The sequence below is a fragment of the Sus scrofa genome, chromosome X (genome assembly GCF_000003025.6).
Source record: "Sus scrofa isolate TJ Tabasco breed Duroc chromosome X, Sscrofa11.1, whole genome shotgun sequence".
Lineage (NCBI taxonomy): Eukaryota > Metazoa > Chordata > Mammalia > Artiodactyla > Suidae > Sus > Sus scrofa.
The window spans coordinates 111,164,437-111,189,010 of record NC_010461.5 but is presented as its reverse complement, the minus strand read 5'-3'; the positions used below and the strand labels follow the sequence as shown (position 1 = coordinate 111,189,010).

The following is a 24,574-nucleotide window of genomic DNA, read 5'->3' as shown; positions in this document are numbered from 1 at the left end:
GATTATTAATTAAAGAAAGATTAAGTTGTGCTTAATATTAGAGTATAATCAAGGAGTTCCTGCTGTGGCACAGTAGGTTAAGAACCCAACTGCAGCAGCTTGGGTTGCTGCGAAGGCTCAGGTTTGCTCGTTGCCCTGGCACAGTGGGTTAAAGGAACCGGCCTTGCTTCAGCCATGGCTTGGATTCAATCCCTGGCCAAGGAACATCCATGTGCCACGAGTGTGGCCATAAAAATTCAAAAAAAAAACCATAATCAAGGCAAGAAAGAATACAAAATATTTTAATGGAGGGAGTTCTATTGTGAGGCAGTGGGCTAAGGATCCGGCATTGTCACTGCTGCAGCCTGGGTCGCTGCTGTGGCTTGGGTTTGATCCCTGGCCCGGGAACTTCCACATGCCTTGGGCAAGGCCAAAAATAAAAAATGTAAAATTTTAGGTACTATCAAACAAACTCACTGTGCTGAAGTACTATAAAACCTCAAGGGCCATAAGCAATTTGAAAGAAACACTTATAAATTCTGCTTAACTCAATACTGGTCACCATTTATTACAACTGTAAACATTTACAGAGTAAAACAAAAAAGGTTATGCTACTTAGCCTCAATCAGAAAAATGAGGCTACAGACATGTCAATTTCCTTAGCACCGCATTACATTCATTGAGGTCTGCTCCACTTTAAAAGACTGATTATTCTAAATATCATTAAAAATTCATTATTTTTCTCCTGAATGACTTTGCTGCTATTATACTTTTGTAAAAATTCAAAGACTCCCTTTAACGACAAACTTACCTTCCTAAGCATTTCATTATCTTGAACGTTATTGAGTTCATGGGAACTAATCTCTCCTTTCAGCGTATACTCATAAAATTTTCCACTAACGTTTACCAATAAGGTCGTTGGGCTTGACTGCACTTCACAGCTCAGGGTCACGTTATTTACATCACTTGGAACATGAATGCCATATCGAAGCACAAGGCCCACCAAAAGACCTGGAAATAATAAAAGGATAACATAAGCTCTTCTTTTAGACAAAGACTACTTCTTCTGCACCCCACACATACCTTTGGATTGATAATAGGAACTCTTTTATGGTAGTCCCCTGAGTTCAAACCTCATTTTTAGACCAAATGCAGTTACATTTTTAATTTTTATTTCTTTGCTTCTTAGGGCCACACCTGCAGCATGTGGAAGTTCCCAGGCTAGGGGTCAAATCGGAGCCGCAGCTGCTGGCCTATACCACAGCCACAGCAATGGGATCTGAGTCACGTCTGCGACCTACACCACAGCTCATGGCCACGCCAGATCCTTAACCCACTGAGCAAGGCCAGGGATTGAACCCGCCTCCTCATGGATACTGGTTGGGTTCATTAACCACCGAGCCACGAAAGGAACTCCTGCAGTGACATTTTAAAGCATTAATGAATTCACAAATCTAAGAGTGTGCTATTCTAATCATCCAGTGATACAGAAGGGGACAAAATTCCCTAGGGTAACAACACATGTCACTGTATTCCTAGATCAAGATATAAATAACTGATTAGGATAGAAACAAAATGAGAAAATACATTCAAATCACCTGTACAGAGAATATGCTCCAAGGTATCCCAACCTGACAATGTAATCATGTTAGAAATGTGTTGACCACCTCCATCCGTCAATTCACAAGACGTAAACACATGCACTTCTCAAGTTACTCCTAAAGCACATGGCTGGCCAAACAATACAAACTTTACAAACTGGAAAGTCAATGACGTTTGTAGATTGATTGAGTTCTTCTAATATTAAAAGGTCAGATTTTTTTTTTTTGTCTTTTTGCCATTTCTTCGGCCGCTCCCTCAGCTAGGGTTCGAATCGGAGCTGTAGCCTCCGGCCTACACCACAGCCACAGCAATGCGGGATCCAAGCCACGTCTGCGACCTACACCACAGCTCACGGCAACGCCGGATCCTCAACCCACTGAGCAAGGGCAGGGATCGAACCCGCAACCTCATGGTTCCTAGTCAGATTCGTTAACCACTGAGCCACGACGGGAACGCCAGAATTTAATTTTAAAATAGATGTTGTAAAATCAAAACATGGAATAGAAGTCCTGACTCTGACACTATGATATCAATGTATTACTAGAATTTTACCTGGATCATCACATTGATATTCAAAGATGCACAATGTTCTAGGTACTATAAAACTATACTGACCAATAGGTTTAATAATGATCTTATGGAGATATAATTCACATAGCACAAATTTTACACTTTTAAGCTGTACAATTCCATGGCTTTCAGTATATTCACAAAGTTGTATATTCACCACTTGGATCACTACTATCCAATTCCAAAACATTTTCACTGCTCCAAAAAGAAATCCTAAACCTATTAGCAGTTACTCTCCATTTCTTCCCACCTCAACTCCCATTCCCCTGGCAACCGCTATTCTACTTTTTCTCTACCCAGATTTACCTATTCTGGACATTTGATATAAACGGAATCTTACAACATGTGACCTTTTATGCCTGGCTTCTCTTACTCAGCATGTTTTCAGGGTTCATCCATGTCATAGCATGTATCAGAAATCCATTCCTTTTTATGGTCAAATAATATTCCATTGTATAAATATACCTCAACTGCATATTGAATTCAAATGTCAGGAACTTTCCTGAACTCCACTATTAGTAGCCTTTCACCTTCCTATCTCTTTTCATTCTTTTTTTTTTTTTACCTATCTCTTTTCATTCTAACCAGTCAGCCTTTCTTTTAATATATGTGAATGGAATATGTGCCAAGCAGGTTCACAGATGAAAACAAGATCCCTCCTTCAAGGAGCTCTTAATCTGGTTAGCAAAAACAGACTGAATAAACAATTAGAACATGACATATGCATACATACATACATACGTGTGTGCATGTGTGTGTGTGTGTGTGTGCAAGGTATTGTAAAACAGAAAAGATGTACCTAAGCAAGTCCGAAAGAGTGGGGCATTAGGAAAGTCTTTCCAGAGGTGTCAGCTAAGCAAGTCACAAAGTAAAAGAAAGTGATTTTCCAAGTAGGAAGAAGAGCAGGACACATCCAGTTATGGAAGAGTGAGGAAGCATAGTCTGTTCAGGGAATCATACATAGTTCAGTATGGCTGGGATATAAAGCAGCAAGAGCCGAGGTGTGAAAGATTGGCACGAGCTGAATCATAAAGGACCTGGCATATTGGGAAAGGGTGTTTAGACTTCATCCTGAAAGCAAAAGGAAGCCACAGAACAGTTTTAAGCAGAGGCTTGACATCAGATTTCTATTTTAGCAAGACTGGTTTAGAATACAGAGGTTCAGAAGGGCCAGCTAGAAAGCCACTGCTGACATTCAGGCACTGAGTACAGGCCTAATCTAAGAGAGCAGAGATAGGGAGAGGGGGAGATTTTTTACAGTATTATCTTGTAGAAGGATCTGATGACTGAGTAGGCTGGGAGGAAGGGAGATGAAAAACTAAGAGGAACCTAAACTGACTTGGCAACTAGGTGGGTAAGCTGGCCTGGCCCATCTGGTAGGTAACAAGGCCAGTCAGTGAGACAGGGAACAGGTTTACAGGGGAAAATGCACAGTTCCGTTTTAGACATGCTGAGTTTTATGTACTTGTGACACATGCATAGCTGAGTACGTGGGATCTGGAGCTCAAGGAAGAGGGGGCTCAACTGGAGATACACACTCGGCCATCATAAGATGGTTGAAGTTAGGTGCACATGGCATTTCCCAGGAAGCAAATAAAATGGGGAGAGGACTATGGATATATGCCCAGAGTTTTATGCCAAAATTAAGGGGCTGGTAAAGGAGGAGGAGACCATGAAGAAGTTTAAGAAAGAAAAGCTACAGGAGGAGGAAGTGATGAAAACTAGCAAATGCTGCAGCAAAGTCAAGGGAGACAGACATTAAGAAGTGTCCACTGGCAGATGAATGGATTAAGAAGATGTGGTACAAGTACATAATGGAATATTACTTGGCCATAAAAAAGAATAAAATAATGCCATTTTCAGCAACATGGATAGACCTAGAGATTATCATACTAAGTGAAGTGAGTCTGAAAGACAAACACCATATGATATCACTTATATGTGAAATCTAAGATATGGCACAAATGAATCTATCTACAAAACAGAAACAGACCTTGAGACAAGGAGAAAAGACCTGTGGTTGCCACGGGGGAAAGGGAAAGGGAGAGGGATGGACTGGGAATTTGGGGTTAGTAGATGCAAACTATTACATTTAGAATGGATAGACAACTAGGTCCCCCTGTATGGCACAGAAAACCATATCCAATCTCCTGGATAAATTATAATGGAAAGGAATATTTTTAAAAATGAATGTATATATGTGTATAACTAAGCCACTGTGTTATGCAAGAGAAATTAGCACAACATTGTAAATCAACTATACTTTGCTTTCAAAAAGTGTCCATCGGGTTTGGCAACAAGGAGGTCATAGGTGACCTTGGTAAAAGCAGTTTCAGTGGAGCAGTGGGGGTGAGAGTGGGAAGTGATAAAGCAGAAACGGGGACTGTAAGAGCAGTCAGCTGGGAAGAGAGGAGGAAGCAGAGATGAAGGACTCTCCTGCCCCCACCCTTCTCCCTATATATTTTATGGGCCCATCTGATGCATATGGAGGTTCCTAGGCTAGGGGTCGAATCAGAGCTACGGCTGCCAGCCTACGCCACAGCCACAGCAACTCTGGATCCGAGTCCCAACTGCAACCCGTGCTGCAGCTTGTGGCAATGCCGGATCCTTAACCCACCGAGTAAAGCCAGGGATGGAACCCACATCCCCACAGAAACAAGGTCAGGTCCTTAACCCATTGAGTCACAATGGGAACTCCCACACATATTTTTTAAAAGTGAGCGGCAATGAGTAAATGGTAAAAACAGTACAATGACATCAACTCTAAAAACATTTTAGCAAAGGTTCATATTTAAAATAAATGAGTAGGCCAGCAGCTACAGCTCTGATCTGACCCCTAGCCTGAGAACTTCCACATGCCACAGGTGTGGCCCTAAAAAGACAAAAAAAGAAAAAAGGGGGACTTCCCATTGTGGCTTAGTGGTAATGAACCCAACTAGTATCCATGAGGACATGGGTTCAATCCCTGGCCTTGCTCAGTGGGTTGAGGATCCGGCATTGCTGTGAGCTATGGTGTAGGTCACAGAAGTGGCTTGGATCTGGCATTGCTGTGGCTGTGGTGTAGGCCAGCAGCTACAGCTCTAATTCGACCCCTAGCCTGGAACTTCCATATGCTGTGGGTGCAGCTCTAAAAAAAAAAAAAGAGAGAGAGAGACAAAAAAAAAATAAAGGTAAAATATTGACAGATCTCATGCCTCATAAGGGACTAATATCCAAAATATATAAAGAACTCATACAACTCAATGGCAAAATAACAAACGATCTGATTTTAAAAACTGGGCAGAGCATCTGAATAGACATTTTTCCCAAGAAAACAAAGGTACCTAAAAAGATGCTCAGCATTCCTCATGATCAGGGAAATACAAATCAAAACCACAATGAGATAGTACTTCACACATGTTTGAATGGCAATTATCAAAAAGACAAAAAATAGCAAGTGGCGGGGATATGGCGAAAAGGTAACCCATGAGCACTATCGGTGGGAATGTAAATTGCTGCAGCCACTGTGGAAAACAGTACACAAGTTCCTTAAGAAACTAAAACTAGAACTACTATATGATCCATCAATTTCACTTTGGGGTATTTATCCAAGGAAAATGAAAACATTAAATCAAAAAGATATTTGGACCCCTATGTTCACTACAGCATTATTTACAAGAGCCAAGATATGGAACCAACCTAAGTGTCAATCGATGGATGAATAGATAAGAAGATATGGTACATATATACACAACAGAATATTCTTTAGCCATAAAAAATAATGAAATCTAGTCATTTGAAACATGTATGGACCTAGAGGGTGTTACTAAGTGAAATAAGTCAACCAGAGAAAGACAAATACCATATTCTCTCTTATATGTGGAATCTAAAAAAAAACAAAACAAAATAAAAAATGGAGTTCCCTGGTGGCTCAAAAGGTTAAGGATCCAGCATTGTCACTGCTGTGGCTCGAGTCACTGCTATGGTGCAGGTTTGATCCCTGGCTCAGGAACTTCTGCATGATGCAGGCACAGCCAAACCACTTCCCCCGTTAAAAAAAAACTAAAAAACAAAAACCAAACTCAATAGATACAGAGAACAGATGTGAAGGGGGTATAAATTTATTTAAATTTTTAAAAATAAACAAAAGATACACTCTGAAAATCTCACTTCTGAAAAACAAAATTAAAAAGTGATGACTTGGGGAGTTCCCATTGTGGCTCAGCAGGTTAAGGACCCAACTAGTATCCATGAGGCTGCAGGCTCAATCCCTGACCTTGCTCAGTGGGTCAAGGATCCGGCGTCGCCATGAGCTGTGGTGTAGGTGGCAGGTGCGGCTCAGATCCCACATTGCTGTGGCTGTGTTGTAGGCTGGCAGCTGCATCTCTGATTCGACCCCTAGCCTGGGAACCTCCATATGCCACAGGTGCAGCCTTAAAAAGCCAAAAAAAAAAAAATAGTGATGACTGGGTATCAACTGTGTTTGATAAACATAACCCAGGAGAGAAAAAGTTAGATCCACAGTCATTCTGTGTATGTGATATACACACAGCTCCTCACTATCCAACAAGACCTCCTAATTGAGAGGCTCAGTAGTACTAAGTCGTCCCCTTATGTTTACGTGTAAAAATCACAGTTAAGCTACTACAAATAGTAATAATAACAGCATAAATTCTTTCCATATCCCCAAGCCTGACTGTGGAAGGAAGAGTGCCCACTGGTGACAGCACTCCATCCTGATGCTGAAAGGCCACTGGGTGCCCTGAGCAGGGCTCAGCCCTTGGACAAATTTGAAACACGCACCTTGGCAGTTCAAACATCTGCAAGGAGAATAATCACTTAGGCTGGGGGAAAAAAATGAAGATTCTTGACCACAGCATCAGACAGCTGAAAAATTGGAATGTCTTTGAATAAAGTTGACAGGTCAAGTTAACTTGGGTTCTGTGGGAGTTCCCGTCGTGGCACAGTGGTTAACGAATCCGACTAGGAACCATGAGGTTGTGGGTTCGGTCCCTGGCCTTGCTTAGTGGGTTAAACGATCCGGCATTGCCGTGAGCTGCGGTGTAGGTTGCAGACGCGGCTCGGATCCCACGTTGCTGTGGCTCTGGCATAGGCCGGTGGCTACAGCTCCATTCAACCCCTAGCCTGGGAACCTCCATATGCCCAAGAAATAGCAAAAAAAAAAAAAAAAAGTTAACTTGGGTTCTGTGAAAGGTCAAATCCTAACCAGGGAGTCAAAGCAATTCTCAGTAAAGAGAAAATACACAAGGGGAGTGCCCTGTTCAGGGGATAAGGCAGAAACGTCTAGCCTCCTACATAGACAGAGGCACAAAAAGTATTGATAGCATGAAATTTAAACTTACCACCAACAGGCAACAAAGAGTACAACCACAAAGAGACAACTTTCACAAGCCAGGGAAGTTCCACCCCCTGCCCTGCATCCCTGACCCTCGTGTGCTGGAGACCCTCCCAGGGATGCAGAACTAGTATCACCCAAGGCCCCACCGCTGCATGAATCCACAGTGGAAACTAGTTTTCCAATGGAGTTCAGCACATTCTTCAAGCTTTTCACACTAGAAGCTTCTGAGAGTCAAAAACATGGAAGGAACATGAGGTGTATTAAGTGTGGCCAAAAATGATATTTCTACAGATTAAAAAGTGTATATACGTATATATGTATTTTTTATATAAGTATATATATGTGAATGTGGGTATGTACATACATAACATTTATCTACTTCTTGAAGAATGCTATTAGATTGTCTTAAAAGCTAATTCAACTATTATAAATCTCTCAGTCATTATTTTCTCATTTATAAAATGGGGATAGGTGACTTGCCCAACATTATTTGGCATCGAGTGACAAAACCAGAACTGAAATCTGGGTTTTCTATTCCAAAGCCTCTATAATTTTCTGGTTACTTCCTTGCTCTCACGTCACCACTAACCTGTTCTCTGGCGGTTTAGGTCTCCATTCTCTCACAGCCATCCCTCACAACTCACCTCCAAAACCCCTATAACTTTTATTTTTTTTAGGGCTGCACCTGCAGCATCTGAAGTTCCCAGGCTAGGGGTCAAATCCGAGCTGCAGCTGACGGCCTACACCACAGCCACAGCAATGCAGAATCTGAGCCGTGTCTGCGACCTACACCACAGCTCATGGCAACACTGGATCCTTAACCCACTGAGCGAGGCTAGGGATTGAACCTGCATCCTCATGGATACTAGTCGGACTTGTTACTGCTGAGCCACAATGGGAACTCCCCCAAAACCCCTATAACTTTAAGTGTTAACTTCCTTCATATCTGATCTCATGCAAGTCAATACAGTGGACTACATGAGAAAAAGCACAAGTCTGGAAGTCAGCTAGAGGTGTGAATTCTGGCTCCATCAAGTTCTAGTCTGTGATCCCAGGAAAGATAACCTCTCAATGAACCTCATTAGTGATGATAGTTCTAACCTGTTTTGTCTTCAAAGATAAGTTTTATCTCTTTAACGTAAGGCACTATTTAAGGGGCTAACAGAATGTGGCTCCTGAAGCAGACTGACTGTATCTGAATCCTGCCTTAATACTTACAAGTTATGACTTCAGGCAGGTCACTTACCCTCTCTGTGCCCCATTTCCTCACCTGTAAAAAGGGAACGATAGTGGCACCTATCTCACAGGGTCTTCATGAGATTTAAGTGAGCTGATATTTGTGAAGCGCCTAGCAGTGTCTAAAGATCCTGATGCTCAATAAACACCACCTATTCGGGCACCAGACTGTAAGTGTTTTGAGGGCAGGGATGATGACTCACATCGGTGTTTCCTATGGTATCTCACCCATCAAAGACACTTAATAAATATTTATTGATGAGTCACATTAGTTAAAGCTGGGACTGTGGATGCTATAGTTTAAGGCATAATAAATACTGCTTCCCTGTCTTTAGCCTTTTACACTATCCGTAAGAACACTGCAGTGAGTGATCACTTTTCAGACTTACTAACAGTGACTCACTTTTAAGCTTCTTAAGTAAGCTAGCCCAATGAACAGAACGCTTGGGTGCTTCGACATTGTGTTTGTAACTGGAGCAATTAGGCTATTATTACAATCTAGAAACTGACCACATTGGCAATTTAATCTCTCTTTTTTTTAACTCTTGCTTCTCAAAAAAATAAAGGAGAAGCTTATTCTGAGTAGCATTTTTCCAGGATTTAGGTAACTCAATCATCAGTGGGCTGAATTTTGGAGGTCTAGACATTTTCATCTGGAAGTCAAGCTGAAAAATAAAGTCCTTAAAATAATATATTAACATAATAGCAATAATGGTACAAGAGCTGTAAGAAAAGATAAATGACAGGTGGTAATTAGAAAATGTCCGTTTCCGTAGCATTGACAATACTTTGACCCAACCCCATCTATTCTCAAACTGGACTTGGGAGTTAGTCAGGAGGCTGTGCATCCGCAGCCCCCATCACCCATATTGAGAAAATGGGACAGGCTCAAGAATGCCAAGTCGTGGGAAATCAACCCGATGTGACTCCCAGATAACACTCTTTCACTTTATATTCCACAAAAGATAGCCTTGTTTTTCCTTCACAAAATACTGACACTAAGGTACGCCATCACTTTTCATTAACTTAGAAACACCAGGGAATGCAAATCAGTTATCCCAATTTTCTCCCCTAGCCCAAGACTTAGAGAAGGTTAATGATATCAACTACCAAAGAGCAAATAGCTTCAGGGCAATTCTAAGACCCTATTTGATTTTTCAAAAATATGACGTCTGCCTCTAAACTTAAAGATTAAGCAATTAAACAAACTATTCTGAGCCTAACCTGAGAAAATGCAGTTATAGCAATAATAATAGTATCACAGCACTCATTTAATGAGCACTTACTTAGGGGTCAAGTACTAAGCTAAAACATTTCTCCCTCACAACAAAGCTACTATCATTGTCCTTAATTTATAGCTGACAGTATAAGAGGGTAAGGGACTTACCTAAGATCACACAGAGCTACTGGCACAGTGGGACAGGAACCCAGGCCTGACTCTAAAGCAGGGGTTGAAAATCACAGTGGTGGCCTGTTTTTGTAGGGCGCAAGAACTAAGAATGGCTTTTATCTTTTTAAAGGTTTGTAAAAAGAAAAAAAAAAACAAACAAAGAAGAAAACGCAACACATTTTCACAGCACATAGATTGATGTGATCCAAAAGCCAACAATAATTACTCTCTGGCCCTTTACAGAAAAAATGTGCAGACCTCTGGTCTACAGCCTTATATCTTTAACCACTTCATCATACTATCTCTCTGGACAGGAAAGAGGTTTCTGCGATCAGTTCCTTATTTTCACACCATAATAATCACTTGGCATTTAATGGCATTTAAGATGCCTTTATTTTCTTTATATAACCTGTCTACCGAAGAAGGATAAGTTCCTTGAAGGCAGGAATCATATATTTCTTCACATTTTCTGTGCATAACATAGCAGGCTGAGTAGCAAATGTTTGTGGAGGACAGTAAATAAATCACACAGTTATACAGAGATGTATAGCTTATCTGGCCAATTTAGCTTAAGGAATGCTGTATAGAAAATGCAAAAAAACATGAAATATGAAAACCACCCAATACATCTAAAAACTAAGAATCTTAGGAAGCATACATACTTAGAATTTCATTACCCCACAAATGAAAAATAAGCTGGAGTTCATGCATTTTCCTGATGCACACAACAACTTTCCCCTGCTATGCTACCCTTGAGCTGCACATTCCAGAAGTCTGTATTTACTGGAAAGGGGTGGGGGTGGGGGGGGCGCATGGAGAAATGTCTTTCTGTGCCAAGGCTTCTCCCACCTATCTGCAAGTCTGAGACACAAAGCTGAGCAATCTCATCCCTTTAAGCCTGTTCCAAATGAAGATAATCTTCACTCATGCACTGCCCAGAAAGGATTGTTTGCCCTCATCTCTCCAGCCATGTATGGCCTCGCGGTCATCTTAGATTAAGACAGTCAGCAATATTCATCTTTTCCTCCCATGAAGCCCCAGCACAGGCCAAAATGCCTCGGAGTCCATGGCTTGATTTGCCTTTCTCTCCTCATGACCAAAAAATAAAGATAAATAAGAAACATCAAAAAGAAAGCACACTAGGTCACAAGAACTGAAGCCCTTTACTCAATGATCTGTCCATAACCTATGCCACCAGCGAGTCACCCATAATACTGCATATGCATGGTGTTCCTATTTACTTTTTGGCTGAACTGTCCTGCTCATGCCATAGTACAACATGCTGCTGGAAGATCTTCACCTATTCTTCACCAGGGCACGGCCTGAATGATCAGGTTCAATCATCTGTATCCATATCAGATATTGCAAGCATAGTACAATAAATCAGGACGTCATTTCAAAAGCCCTAAGCCTTCCTCAGCTTCTTTCGTGTTCAGGTTTTTACTTGGGCAACAGTCTACTTTGCATTCTCAACCTCCAAAGGACAGGGCGTAGCAAGCAAGACCTGGGTGATGGGGAAAGGTGGACTCTGGCTTCAGAAGAACGCCAGATTCAGAGCAGCAGACAGACTACTGCAGCCTCAACGGCCCTTAAGCAAACTGACACCCCCGGAGAAATGGATCGCTAGGCTGGCTTCCCCTCCCCCAGTCCCCAGCCCAATCCGAGACACCGCACCCACTCCCTTCCATCCTCAGGCAGAGGCGGGGGGCGGAGGGGGGTGCGGAAGAAAAAAGGGGGTGGGGTCGGAGGAAAAAAGGTGTGGACTGGCAGAGAAAAGGGGGGCGCGGGGGTGAAAACGGGGGTGAGGCTGAGAAAGGAGGGGCGTAGCAGAAAAAGGGGGCGAGGAAGACGAACCGGGGGGGGGGGGGAGAGGCGACGGGGAAAATGGAAGGACTTGGAAGGGGAGCCGAACGCAGGCCGAGCAGGGCCGGGAGCGGAGGTGAGGCAGCCGGCGGGCAGAGAAAGGGGGAGCGCCAGCGGGGGACACGGGGTTGAGGCACTTGCCGTAAATCATAGCCAGGCCGGTTTCGTGCAGGAAGCGGGCCCGGCGGTGCTTGAAGAGCCATATCGTGAGAATGGTGAGCGTGAGCAGCAGGATGAAGATGAGCAGGTTGGCGCTGTCCTGCCGGTGGCTCTCCTCGGCTTGCTTCTCTGACACGATCTCCTCGTCCATGGCTCTCGCCGCTCCCCCAGCGCCGTCCGAAGCCCCGGCCCAGCCGAAGACGCCCACTGCGAGGAGCAACCAGAGCGGCCGCGTGAGCCCACGGGCCCGGGGGCTGGCGCCGCCGACGCCGCGGCGGAGCGGCGCCCGCAGCCAGCCGCGCCGAGCCATGACTCTCCCCCCACCCCCCGCCCCGCTCCTCACCCGCAGCCGCCCGCGGTCGGACCACGCCCCGAGGGCTCACGGGAAAGGGGCGGGGCCTCAGGAAGCCTTCGGAGCGCGCGCCTCCGCCGCCTCCGCCGCCGCCACCGCCCTTAAAGGGGACGCGACACTCCCAGTTCGCTGGGCCCCATCCTTTTGGCCTTTCGTCCCCCCCCCCGCCGCACCAGCTCCCCCCAGGCCCCGCTGCGCCGCAACGCAAGGCCGTCGAATCCAGTACAGTCCCTTCTGGAAACGAAGCCTGGGCTCAGCGTAATCAAAGCAGAGGCAGATTGTGCTCTGTCTACTTTGATCCTATTCTTAGTGCTCGCAGGGGAATCGATCTTTCATAACCCATCTGAATATTGTCCCCCAGTGTCTCTTAACAGGATGAGACGTTGTCCTCTTGGGAGGGGCCTACATCTCCATCTCTAATTTAAATCGGATTCTCCTTGTTCTGTCCTCGTTCGGAAAAAAACAGCAGCACTGTAGTAGTTCATCAATAATTGACTTAAAGGCAAGGATTATGTGTATGTATGTTCAGTTGTCTTTACACGTAAACGTTTACCTGATGTAAGTTATCTCTTAGAGATAAACTCCTCCATCTCACAAAGATTTGATCGATTTGTGCTCAAATTTACCCATTCTCCAAATACTCCCCTCCCTCCCCAAGAAGAAATCTTTTGTGAAGTGGAGGGTTTCTCCTCTTGCTCCTCATCTTTTTTTCTAATTTTTATTATGATTGATTTAGCATTCTGTCAATTTCTGTTGTACAGCAAAGTGACCCAAACATACATATATATATATATTCTTCTTCTCACATTATCTTCCATCATGTTCCATTACAAGTGATTATGTGCTATATAGCAGGATCTCATTGCCCATCTACTACAAATGCAAGAATTTTCATCTACTAATCCCAGATTCCCAATCCATCCCACTCCCTCCCCCTGCCCCCTGGCAAACAGGAGTCTGTCCTACATGTCCATGGTCTTTTGCTTTGTAGATAAATCATTTGTGCCATATTTTAGGCTCCACATATAAGTGACATCATATGGTGTGTCTTTCTCTTTCTGACTTTACTCAGTATGAAAGTCTAGTTCCATCCATGGTGCTGCAAATGGCATTATTTTGTCCTTTTTTATGGCTGAGTAGTATTCCATTGTATATATGTACTACATCTTCCTAATCTGTTCATCTGTCCATGGGCATGTAGGTTGTTTCCATGTCTCTGCTTTTGTGAATAGTGCTGCAATGAACATACAGGTGCATGTATCTTTTTCAATGAAAGTTTTGTCTGGATATATGCCCAAGAGTGGGATTGCTGGGTCATGTGGTAGTTCTATATTTAGTTTTCTGAGGTATTTCCGTCCTGTTTTCCATAGTGGTTGTACTAAGTCACATTCCCACCAACAGTGCAGGAGGGTTCCCTTTTCTCCACATCCTCTCCAGCATTTGTCATTTGTAGACTTATTAATGATGGCCACTCTAACTGGTGTCAGGTGGTACCTCATTGTAGTTTTGATTTGCATGTCTCTAATAATTAGTGATGTTGAGCATTTTTCATGTGCCTGCTGGCCATCGGTATGTCTTCTTTGGTGAAATGTCTAGTTAAGCAGATTTCTCTAGCTCAGAAGTCACCTTTGACACCATCTCTCATTTGTCTTCCTCAAAGAATATTTTCCCTGTCCTCAAGCCTCCCTACCTCTCGAACCAGAATTTTCACCTCTTTGAGAACAGTGGGTTCCTATTTTCTCTGTTCTTAGATCATTCAGTCTTTGTGGGCTTTTTGTTTTCTCCGGACTCTCCCTAGAATGTTTTATTTCTCCCTCCGCAGAAATGAACTCCAGATCCCAAGCCTTGAGCTGCCACCCTCCCTTCAGGCCTCTGCCTGGTGGCTACTGAGCACATCCTGTTGAGGTTCCCACCAATCTCATTTTTAAATGAGCTCATTTCATCCCACCAACACATTTTTTCCTTCTATTTTTTCATACCTTCGATGACACTAGGTATCAGTCCAATTCCTATCATTCTGCCCAGAAGTCATGATTCTCAAACGTTTTCATCTCATGGCCATATATCCTCTTTGCTAAGACAAACCACATCCAGGCAGCTCCTAGCTGTCCCAGTGTGGATTCACTCCTGCTCACCAGTTCATTAAATTCTGTGAGGATGCTGAGCTTAAGAAATAGAAAGTGCTGGAATGGTGTTCAACTCTTGAGTTCTGTCCCCCTGCCGGGTCAGGAGCTGTCCTAGTGACTGTGGGCCCATTCTCTGCTCTCAGTATCTGGGTTGGCCTGTGCCTTCCCAAGAAACCTCGTGGCCGCCTGTCCCCTCTACCCTCTCTCCAGCCTAATCATACTGCCCTGTTCCCATAGGGCTGTGTGGGGAGAGGCAAGGAGCACAGTGATGAGCCTTCCCAGTCTCCATACTGCCCCCTCCCCAGAGTTGTCTCTGTCACCCCAGAAGACCTAGGAATGCCTATTCCGGCTTTTTTAGGCCTAACCACCAAATCCGAGGCTGTTTCGCCCCTGCACAAAACCATTGTTCATTCTCCTAGTGTTTGGAACTCAAAAAATCCCGAGTCAGAGATGGCTTTCCTGGCCACAGTTAGCAAATGTCTTCAAGCTTCAGACTCTACCTCTGTCTACAGACCCAGCATCTTCGGCTGCCCCCCGCCCCCTCTCCAGCAACGCCTTTAGAGCAGAGTTCCAGAGTTCCGGGGGGAATCTTGAGACAGCAAGATTCATCAAGCAGATTCATCAAGCCTCCATCAAGCAGGCCAAGCCCCATGAGTCTTTGCTCCCCGTAGAAAATACTTTTCTCTCAACCCAGCACTCTCTTGGGTGACTCTCATCCTCCAGTTTCTCTTCTCACTCCTGCTTCCCCTGCCAGTCCTGTCTGGTGCTTTCTGGAAGGCCCTCCCTTATGAACAAATTACCCAACCCTCAACCCTCTCAGTTGCTGCAGTGAGGCCCCCTCCATTCTCCTTTTCCTGGTACCCAAATCGCGACCAGGATATCACATGCTCTGAAGCTATTTACTCCCCCCCCCCCCCGACTGTCCTAGGCGCCCGCGTGTGTGTACACACACATACACACACACACACACACACACACACACACACACCCCTCTTGCCCTGTATCACTCCCCATTGTGGTTCCAGGCTCCTTACTGCTCCACCCTCGGACTTCCTGGTCACTCTCACACACTCACGGGGAACTTGGGTATCGGGTTCACAGCGTCCTTCCCCCGCCCCCGCCAGCTTCCCCACCTCAGGCCGCCTGCGCTGCTCCTACAGGGAGGTCACAGGGATTTTGAGCAGCGCCTCCTTTTTTTCCTGGGGAAATCAAGATCCTCAGAAAATAGCCCTCGCTGTCTCACGCTGCAGTCTCCTCCGATATGCCATCAGTGGCTACCAGCTCCTCCTGCCCTCCGGCCTCGGGGCAAGGGCGTCCCCCGCCCTCGGGACACTCGGGCCTCCACTTATACCCTCGGCTCTCCCCCATCTCCTTCCCGCCTCCTCCAGGAGCGGCCCCAACCGTCTGCTGCCTCCACCGTCTCTCGCTTTGTGGTCTCTCAAACCACTTTGGGTCGCTCACAACCCCTCCTCCTCACTCCGCGCCTGGAGACCCCGCTTCGCAGGACTCCCTGCTGCCGGCTCTGCCTCCTGTGCGCGAGTCAGCCGGCCGCACCCGGCCTGCTGCCTGCTCTGCAGGGCCTGCAACTAAGGATGCTTTTGACATTTTCAGCGGTTGAGAAACAAAACCGAAAGAAGACGATTGTCTTGTCTTTTTTTTTTTAAATCCTACTTCATTTTATGGTGCTCCCAGATACTGCATTTTTTGAAATTTTTTTATTAAAGTATAGCTGAGTTGCAATGTGCCAATTTCTGCCGTGAAGAGAGGCTTGCTTCGTGACACGGGAAAACCCTGTGCCGTTCACGCTGCAGCATCCACCAGTAAAAGGGCCTGGATACGGCCCTGCCCATTTGTTTACCGATTGTCTGTGGCGGTTTTGGCACCGCCAGGCAGAGTCGAGTGGTCGCAAAGGAGACTGCACAGCCTTGCAAAGCCTGCAGGCTGTACTGCCGGGCCTTTGCAGGGAAGGTTTGCCACCTCTGCCTCGACCTCTGTCAATCATTCTTCTCCACTTCTCCCGGAGGGCTCTTTGGGAATGTATCTCAGGCCTGCTGCCAAGCCTCCAAGGAGCCCATGGCCCTCAGCTCTGGCTCCTGAGCTTGGGACCGGACGCTCCTCAGGTCCTGTCTCCAGGCAGCTTCTTCACTCCCTGTCCTGCCCTTCTCCCCCAACTACACTGTGCTTCAGCCTTTCTGAACTCCTTGTCGTTGCCTGAATGCTCCTCCAGCGCTCATGTGTCTCTGCGCCCTGTCACGTGCTCCCTCTGTTTGAATAGATCTGCAGCCCATTCCTCATCTAACTAGCTTCTTATCTGTCAACACCCAGTTTAAAGGTCACCAAGCTTTCTGGGAAGTCCTCAGGCTGAGTTAGGGGCTCCCTGTAAGGTTTCCACAGCCCAGCCCACTCTCACCCCAGGCAAATCTTTCTTTCAGCCCTCCAGGTTGTGAGTAGATTGAAGGCAAGAACCAGATGTTACTTAGTTCTCTACTGATAGCATCTAGCCCAAGGCCTAGCCAAAAGAGGTTCTCAATAAAACACATCCGAACCTCGGCTTGGTGGTAACAAACCCAGCAAGAATCCATGAGGACTCGGACTGGATCCCTGGCCTCACTCAGTGCGTTAAGGATCCGGCGTTGCTGTGAGCTGTGCTATAGGTCACAGATGCGGCTCAGATGCCAAGTTGCTATGGCGTAGGCTGGCAGCTGCAGCTCCAATTTGACCCCTAGCCTGGGAACTTCCATATGCCTCAGGTGCAGCCCTAAAAAGACCAAAAAAAAAAAAAAACATATCTGAGGCTCAGGGAGATCTCTTATGTTTGAAAATGACATTAATTCCCCTAGGTTCATAGATTCAGTCCAAGGATAAACAGAAAGAGGACATTACAGTACTGGGTACATAGTACGTGCCCAGGAATGACTTGATAATTGAAAAGCGTACATAAGAAGTCCAGAGTTTACTGCAGTCCTTGGTTCTTTGGAGGTGTGTGATAAACATGGAATTAATTCATGTGTCATGGGAAAGGCTGAACAGCTAAGTTGAGGCCATATTGTGGAAGGTCTTAATGCCACAGAAAATTTTAACTCATTCATTTCTTGATCAAAACCTCTCCAATATTGGAGTTCCCGCTGTGGACAGTGGGTTAAGAATCCAACTTCAGAGGCTCAGATCGCTGAGGAGGCTCAGGTTCAATCCCTGGCCAGGCATAGTGGGTTAAAAGATCCAGCGTTGCCACAGATTTGGTGTAGCTTGCAGCTGCGGCTCAGATTCAATCCATGGCCTGGGAACGGGTATGGCCATAAAAAAAAAAAAATCCTACTGTGCAGCACAGGGAAATGTGACCAATCTCTTGGTGATGGAAGATAATATGATAAAAAGACTGTATATATATGTATGACTAAGTCACTATGCCTCACTGCAGAAATTGACCCAACCCTGTAAATCAACTAAACGCTAATAAAAATAAATAAATCCAGCAAAGCTATACACTTGTTTGTATAATATGCTTAATTGGCAATAAATAATGTTGGCTCTTTATTTCCAAAAAGCCTCTCCAATATTAATTTGGCAGCAGAAAAGGGGATGAAAGAAACACAGAAAGATGGGCAATAAGAGAGGCCAGTAAAGAAATTGAAAAGTAGTCTTGCTGAAAACCAATGAGGCGTTCATTTGTCAGATGCGGTAGGAATGGAAACTGGGGGCTGGATGCAAAGGCCAATGCAGAGGTAGGATTAACCTATTTTGGCAACCCATTGGGTGGGTGGATGGGATGTGCTTGAGGAAGAAGGATTGAAAGATGACTTCAAGGTTTTGAACCTGCATAGTGGGATTTTTTTTTTTTTTTTTTTTTTTTTTTTTTTTACATTTTTACAGCCGCACCTGAGGCATTTGGAGGTTCCCGGGCTAAGAGTTGAATCAGAGCTACAGCTGGCAGCCTACGCCAGAGCCACAGCTATGCCAGATCTGAGCCACATCTTTGACCTACACTGCAGCTCATGGCAATGCCGGATCCTTAACCCACTAAGCAAGGCCAGGGATTGAACCCACATCTTGTCATTTTTTATTTTTTGTCTTTTTTGTTTGTTTGTTTTTTTAGGGCTGCAGCTGCAGCATATGGAGGTTCCCAGGCTAGGAGTCGAATGGGAGCTATAGCCACCGGCCTATGCCAGAGCCACAGCAATGCCAGATCCGAGCCACGTCTGTGACCTACACCACAGCTCATGGCAACACCATATTGTCAACCTACTGAGAGGCCAGGGATCAAACCCGCAATCTCATGGTTCCTAGTCAGAATTGTTTCTGCTGCGCCACAACGGGAATTCCTGAACCCACATCTTCATGGATACTAGTTGGGTTTGTTACCACTCAGCCACGCCACGATGGGAATTTCAGCACAGAACTTCTAATTGCATTAAAATTAGAGTCAGAAAATAGAGCTTAGCTCTAGACAGGTTGGATTAAGGGACTGGTGGGATAGCCAAGGGGAAGTATCAAAATGGGCGGTTAAAAGCTTGGGTCTGGAGTTCAGGAGTGAAGTCAGGACCGGCGATGAACTTGGGCGCTATCTGAACAATATAGAAGCTATAGGACTCATGTGTTCTCCAACGAAGAGGGGGTAGAAAGAGAGCCAATCCTGGGGCAGTAGTAGAGGGAATGCTTATATTCACAGAGTAGAAGAAGGAATAGGTCACACCCAGCAGTTAGATCCCATATAATTATGCTGGAGTTTTCAGGTTATTTCCTGAACCCAGCCCAATGTGCTAAAAAATCTACTAAGGCTTTGGGTGTTATTTTCAATGTCATGGCTATTTGAAATGCATGATCATATTAACCTCAGACAGGTAACCTAGGATACTTTGTGCAGAGGCGTTAATGAAATTCCACGGGAAATATCAGTGGATCTGGAAACAGGCCAGAGAATAGCAATTAAAATGATCAAAAGGGAGAAGCAACTAATGTTTTAGGGAAGACTAAAGGAATAAAGAACCTCTTCAGTCTGGAAAAATAGCTAGACGTGTCAACAACAGCAGCAAGAACAGTCATAATAATGGCTAACATTTATTGAGTGCTTCCTCTGTGTGAGTGTTTTTTTTTTTTTTTTTTTTTTTTGTCGTTTTAGGCATATGGAAGTTCCTAGGCTAGGGGTCAAAATGAAACCGTAGCCACCAGCCTACACTACAGCCACAGTCACGCCAAATCCAAGCCTCATCTACAACCTATGCCGCAGCTTGCAGCAATGCCAATTCCTTAACCCACTGAGCAAGGCCAAGGATCAAACCTGAATCCTTATGGATACTAGTTGGGTTCTTAACCTGCTGAGCCACAATGGGAACTCCTGTGTGAGATTATTTTAAACAACTTGTCCACATCATCTCACTCAATCCTGACAACAATATTATCAGTTAAGTACTATTACTACTCCCACTTTACAGGTGAGGAAAATGATGCGCAGTGAAGTAAAGTAACTTGTCCAATCTCCCAAAGGTAGTAAAGGAGAAGCCAGGACTAAAACAATCTGGAAGTTCTCTCGTGGCATAGCGGGTTAAGGATCTGGCATTGTCACTGTAATAGCTTGGATCACTGCTGTGGCATGAGTTTGATCCCTGGCCCAGGAACTTCCACATGCCATGGGCACAGCCAAAAAAAAGAGAGAAACAAAAAAAACTCAACAACAACAAAAACACAAAACCTCAATCTGATTCTAGAGCTTGCGCCAAGATGGTAGAGTAGGAAGACCCCTGAGCTCACTTCCTCCTAAAGACGCACCAAAATTGCAGCTATTTATGGGGCAACTATTGATAAGAAAGGCCAAGACGCTAGCAGAAAAGATCTTCTACAACTGAAGATATAATGAACCACAACGAGACAGGTAGAAGGGACAGATATGCAGTAGAGTCGAGACCCGTGCCCCAGGGTGGACAAGCCACAAACAGAAGGATAATTACAACTGCAGAGGTCCTCCCCGAGGAGCAATGGGTCTGAGCCCCACATCAGACTCCCCAGCCTGGGCGCCCGGCCCTGGGAAGACAAGGCCCAGGAATGCTTGGCTTTGAAGGCTGGCAGCCTTACTTTGGAGAGAGCCAGAGGGCTGCGGGAAATAGAGCATATATTTCTGGTGACCAGAGGGGAGTGTGTTGCTGGGATGCACAGGACATCTCCTACAAAAGGCCACTTATCCAAGGTCAGGAATGTAACCGACCTCCCAGGTACATAAAAATTAGCAAATTAGGGAGTTCCTGTCGTGTCTTAGTGGTTAAAGAATCCGACTAGGAACCACGAGGTTGCGGGTTTGATCCCTGGCCTTGCTCAGTGGGTTAAGGATCCAACATTGCCATGAGCTGTGGTGTAGGTTGCAGACATGGCTCGGATCTGGTGTTGTCATGGCTGTGGTGTAGGCTGGCAGCTACAGCTCCAATTAGACCCCTAGCCTGGGAACCTCCATATGCCACGGGAGCGGCCCTAGAAATGGCAAAAAGACAAAAAAAAAATTAGCAAATTAGGCAAAATGAGGTGACAAAGAAACATGTTCCAACTGAAGTAACAAAATAAAACCCTGAAGAACTAAGTGAAGTGGAGCTAAGCAATCTACCTGATAAAGAGTTCAAGGTAATAATTGTAAAGATATTCAAAAAACTTGGGAGAAGATTAGATGAACACAGTGAGAAGTTAGAAATTTTTAACAGTTAGAAAATATAAAGAAGAACCAACAGAGGTGAAGAATATGACAAATGAAATGAAAAATACACTAGAAGGATCAACAGTAAATTAGCTGATACTGAGGAACAGATCAGTGACCTGGAAAAAGAGTAGTGGAAATCATGAGGTTCAAAAGAAAAAATTAAAAAGAATGAAAATAAGTGAGGACAGATTAAGAGACCTCTGGACCAATATCAAAATACTACTATTTGCATTAAAGGGGTCCCAGAAGGAGAAGAGAGATGGGGAGGGTGCTGCAAACATACTTGAAGATGCAATAGCTGAAAACTTCCCTGACCTGAAAAAGGAAATAGACATCTAGGTCCAGAAAGCATGGAGAGTCCCAAACATGACCAACACAAAGAGGACCACACCAAGATACCCTGTAATTTGAATGGCAAAAATTATGATAAAGAGAGAATATTAAAAGCAGCAAGAGAAAAGCAACAGGCTACGTACAGGGGAACTTCCATAAGGTTATCACCTAGTTTTTTTTTTCTTTTCTTTTTTTCTTTATTTTAATTTTATTTTTTTCTTCCAATTTCATTGAGATATAATCAACAAACAGCTCTATTTAAGTTTAAGGCATACATCATAATGATTTGACTGACATACATCATGAAATGACTATCACCTAAGTTCAGTGAACGTCCATCATCTCATAAACATACAAAATTAAATAGGAAAATTTTATTCTTTGTGATGAGCACTCTTAGGATTTATTCTCTCTATTTTCCCCACCCCCTTTTTTGGCCATACCCACAGCATAGAGATGTTCCCAGGCCAGGGATTAAATCCAAGCCACAGCTGCAACCTACAGCCACAGCTGCAACAATGCCAGATCCTTAACCCACTGCACCACAGCAGGAACTCCTCTTGACAGTTTTCATACATAACATACAGTAGTGTTAATTATGTTTATCAAGTTGCACATTACATCCCTAAAATGCTTATTCATCTTATAACTAGAAATTTGTAACTTTTGCAAAATCCTCAATAAGCCAGACTATTTACTGGTTATTAATACAAAGATTTTTCACTCAAAAAATCACAAATCCATGTGGCAATGTGGTGCTTAATTAGATTTCCCCGACATTAGTGATGTTATAGGTTGGTAACATTGCTTCGGTTTCACACCAGGGGTATAAGACCCCATCTCTGAATTCTCCCTGCTCCTCCCTTCACCCCCTCAGTTCTCTCTTTCACAGAACACCCACCTTCCCTGAGAGAATCCCTGTTTCTCTGGTCATGCACAAACAAGTACCCCTTGGAAGAGTTTGGCAAAAATCATGATAAGGAGAGAATATTAAAAGCAGCAAGATAAAAGCAACAAGTTATGTACAGAGAAACTCCCATAAGATTATCATCTAGTTTTTAAATTTTTTTTTCTTATTGAGTAGTCTTAATTGTAATCAATTGTTATTTCCCCAATACATTATTATTTTTCTACTGTACAGCATGGTGATCCAGTTACACATACATGTATATATTCTTTTTTTCTCACCTTATCATGCTCCATCATAAGTGACTAGGCTTAGTTCCCAGTGCTGCACAGCAGGATCTCATTGCCAATCCATTCCAAAGGCAAAAGTCCGCATCTATTAACCCCAAGCTCCCAATCCACCCCACTCCCTCCCCCTCCCCCTTGGCAATCACAGGTCTATTCTCCAAGTCCATGATTTTCTTTTCTGTGGAAAGGTTCATTTGTGCTGTATATTAGATTCCAAATATAAGTGATATCATATGGTATTTGTCTTCTCTCTCTGACTTACTTCACTCAGGATGAGAGTCTCTAGTTCCATCCATGTTGCCGCAGATGGCATTATTTTGTTCTCTTTTATGGCTGAGTAGTATTCCTTTGTGTATATATACCACATCTTCCTAATCCAATCATCTGTCGATGGACTTTTGGGTTGTTTCCGTGTCTTGGCTATTGTGTTCATTCATGCTGCAATGAACATGTGGAGGCATGTGTCTTTTTTAAGGAAAGTTTTGTCTGGATATGTGCCCAAGAGTGGGGTTGCTGGGTCATATGGTAGTTCTATGTATAGTTTTCTAAGGTACCTCTATACTGTTCTCCATGGTGGTTGTACCAGCTTACATTCCCACCAACAGTGCAAGAAGGTTCCCTTTTCTCCACATCCCCTCCAGCATTTATTATTTGTGGACTTATTAATGATGGCCATTCTGACTGGTGTGAGGTGATATCTCATGGTAGTTTTGATTTGCTTTTTTCTAATAATCACTGATGGTGAGCATTTTTTCATATGCTTGTTGGCCATCTGTTATCATCTAGTTTTTTCAGCAGAAACTCTGCAGGCCGGAAGGGAGAGGTACAATATATTTAAAGTGATGAAAGGGAAAAACCTACAACCAAGAATATTCTACCTGGCAAGGCTTTCATTCAGATTTGCTGGTGAGATCAAAAGTTTTTTTTTGTTTGTTTGTTTGTTTGTTTGTTTTTTTGTCTTTTTGTTGTTGTTGCTATTTCTTGGGCCGCTCCCGAGGCATATGGAGGTTCCCAGGCTAGGGGTTGAATCGGAGCTGTAGCCACCGGCCTACGCCAGAGCCACAGCAACGCGGGATCCGAGCCGCGTCTGCAACCTACACCACAGCTCACGGCAACGCCGGATCCTTAACCCACTGAGCAAGGGGCAGGGACCGAACCCGCAACCTCATGGTTCCTAGTCGGATTCGTTAACCACTGCGCCACGACGGGAACTCCAGATCAAAAGTTTTATAGACAAGCAAAAGCTAGCAGTTCAGCACCACTAAAGCAGCTTTACAACAAATACTAAAGGAACTTCTCTAGGTGAAAATGAAAAGGCTAGAACTAGAAACCTGAAAATTATGAATGGAAAAATCTAATTGGTAAAAGCAAATATACACTAACAGTAGTAATTCAACCAAGTATAATGCCAGTAGGATGGCTGAAAGACAAAAGCAGTGAAATCACCTACACTTGCAATAAGTATTTAAGGGATACACAAATCAAAAAGATATAACATATGATGTCAAAACAGTAAATGTGGGGGAAGGGAGTAAAAATGCAGGGTTGTTAAAATGTCTTTGAACATAAGAGGTCAGACACCTAAAATAATCACATATATAGATTAAGAGATACAAACTTGCAGTTACAAAATAAATGAGTCATGGGTATGAAATGTACAGTGTGGGGAATATAGTCAATAATGATATAATTTCTTTGAATGGTAATATATCATAACTAGACTTATTGTGGTGATCATTTTGAAATGTATAGAAAT

The 24,574-nt window shown here is 44.1% G+C and overlaps 1 protein-coding gene across 2 annotated transcripts in view; it reads right to left on the bottom strand.

Moving 5' to 3' along the window:
• SLC9A6 (solute carrier family 9 member A6) overlaps window positions 1–12,550 on the bottom strand; it is a 56,648-nt gene extending 44,098 nt beyond the window's left edge. Inside the window, exons 1-3 of one of the 2 annotated variants that reach the window (XM_005657924.3) lie at window positions 12,481–12,550; window positions 12,120–12,344; window positions 791–990 (exon numbers count right to left, since the gene is read on the bottom strand). In XM_005657924.3, coding sequence (XP_005657981.1) covers window positions 791–990; window positions 12,120–12,288 — 369 coding nt within the window. In that variant the 5' untranslated portion in view covers window positions 12,289–12,344; window positions 12,481–12,550. The other variant, XM_003484158.4, reaches the window with a different exon arrangement.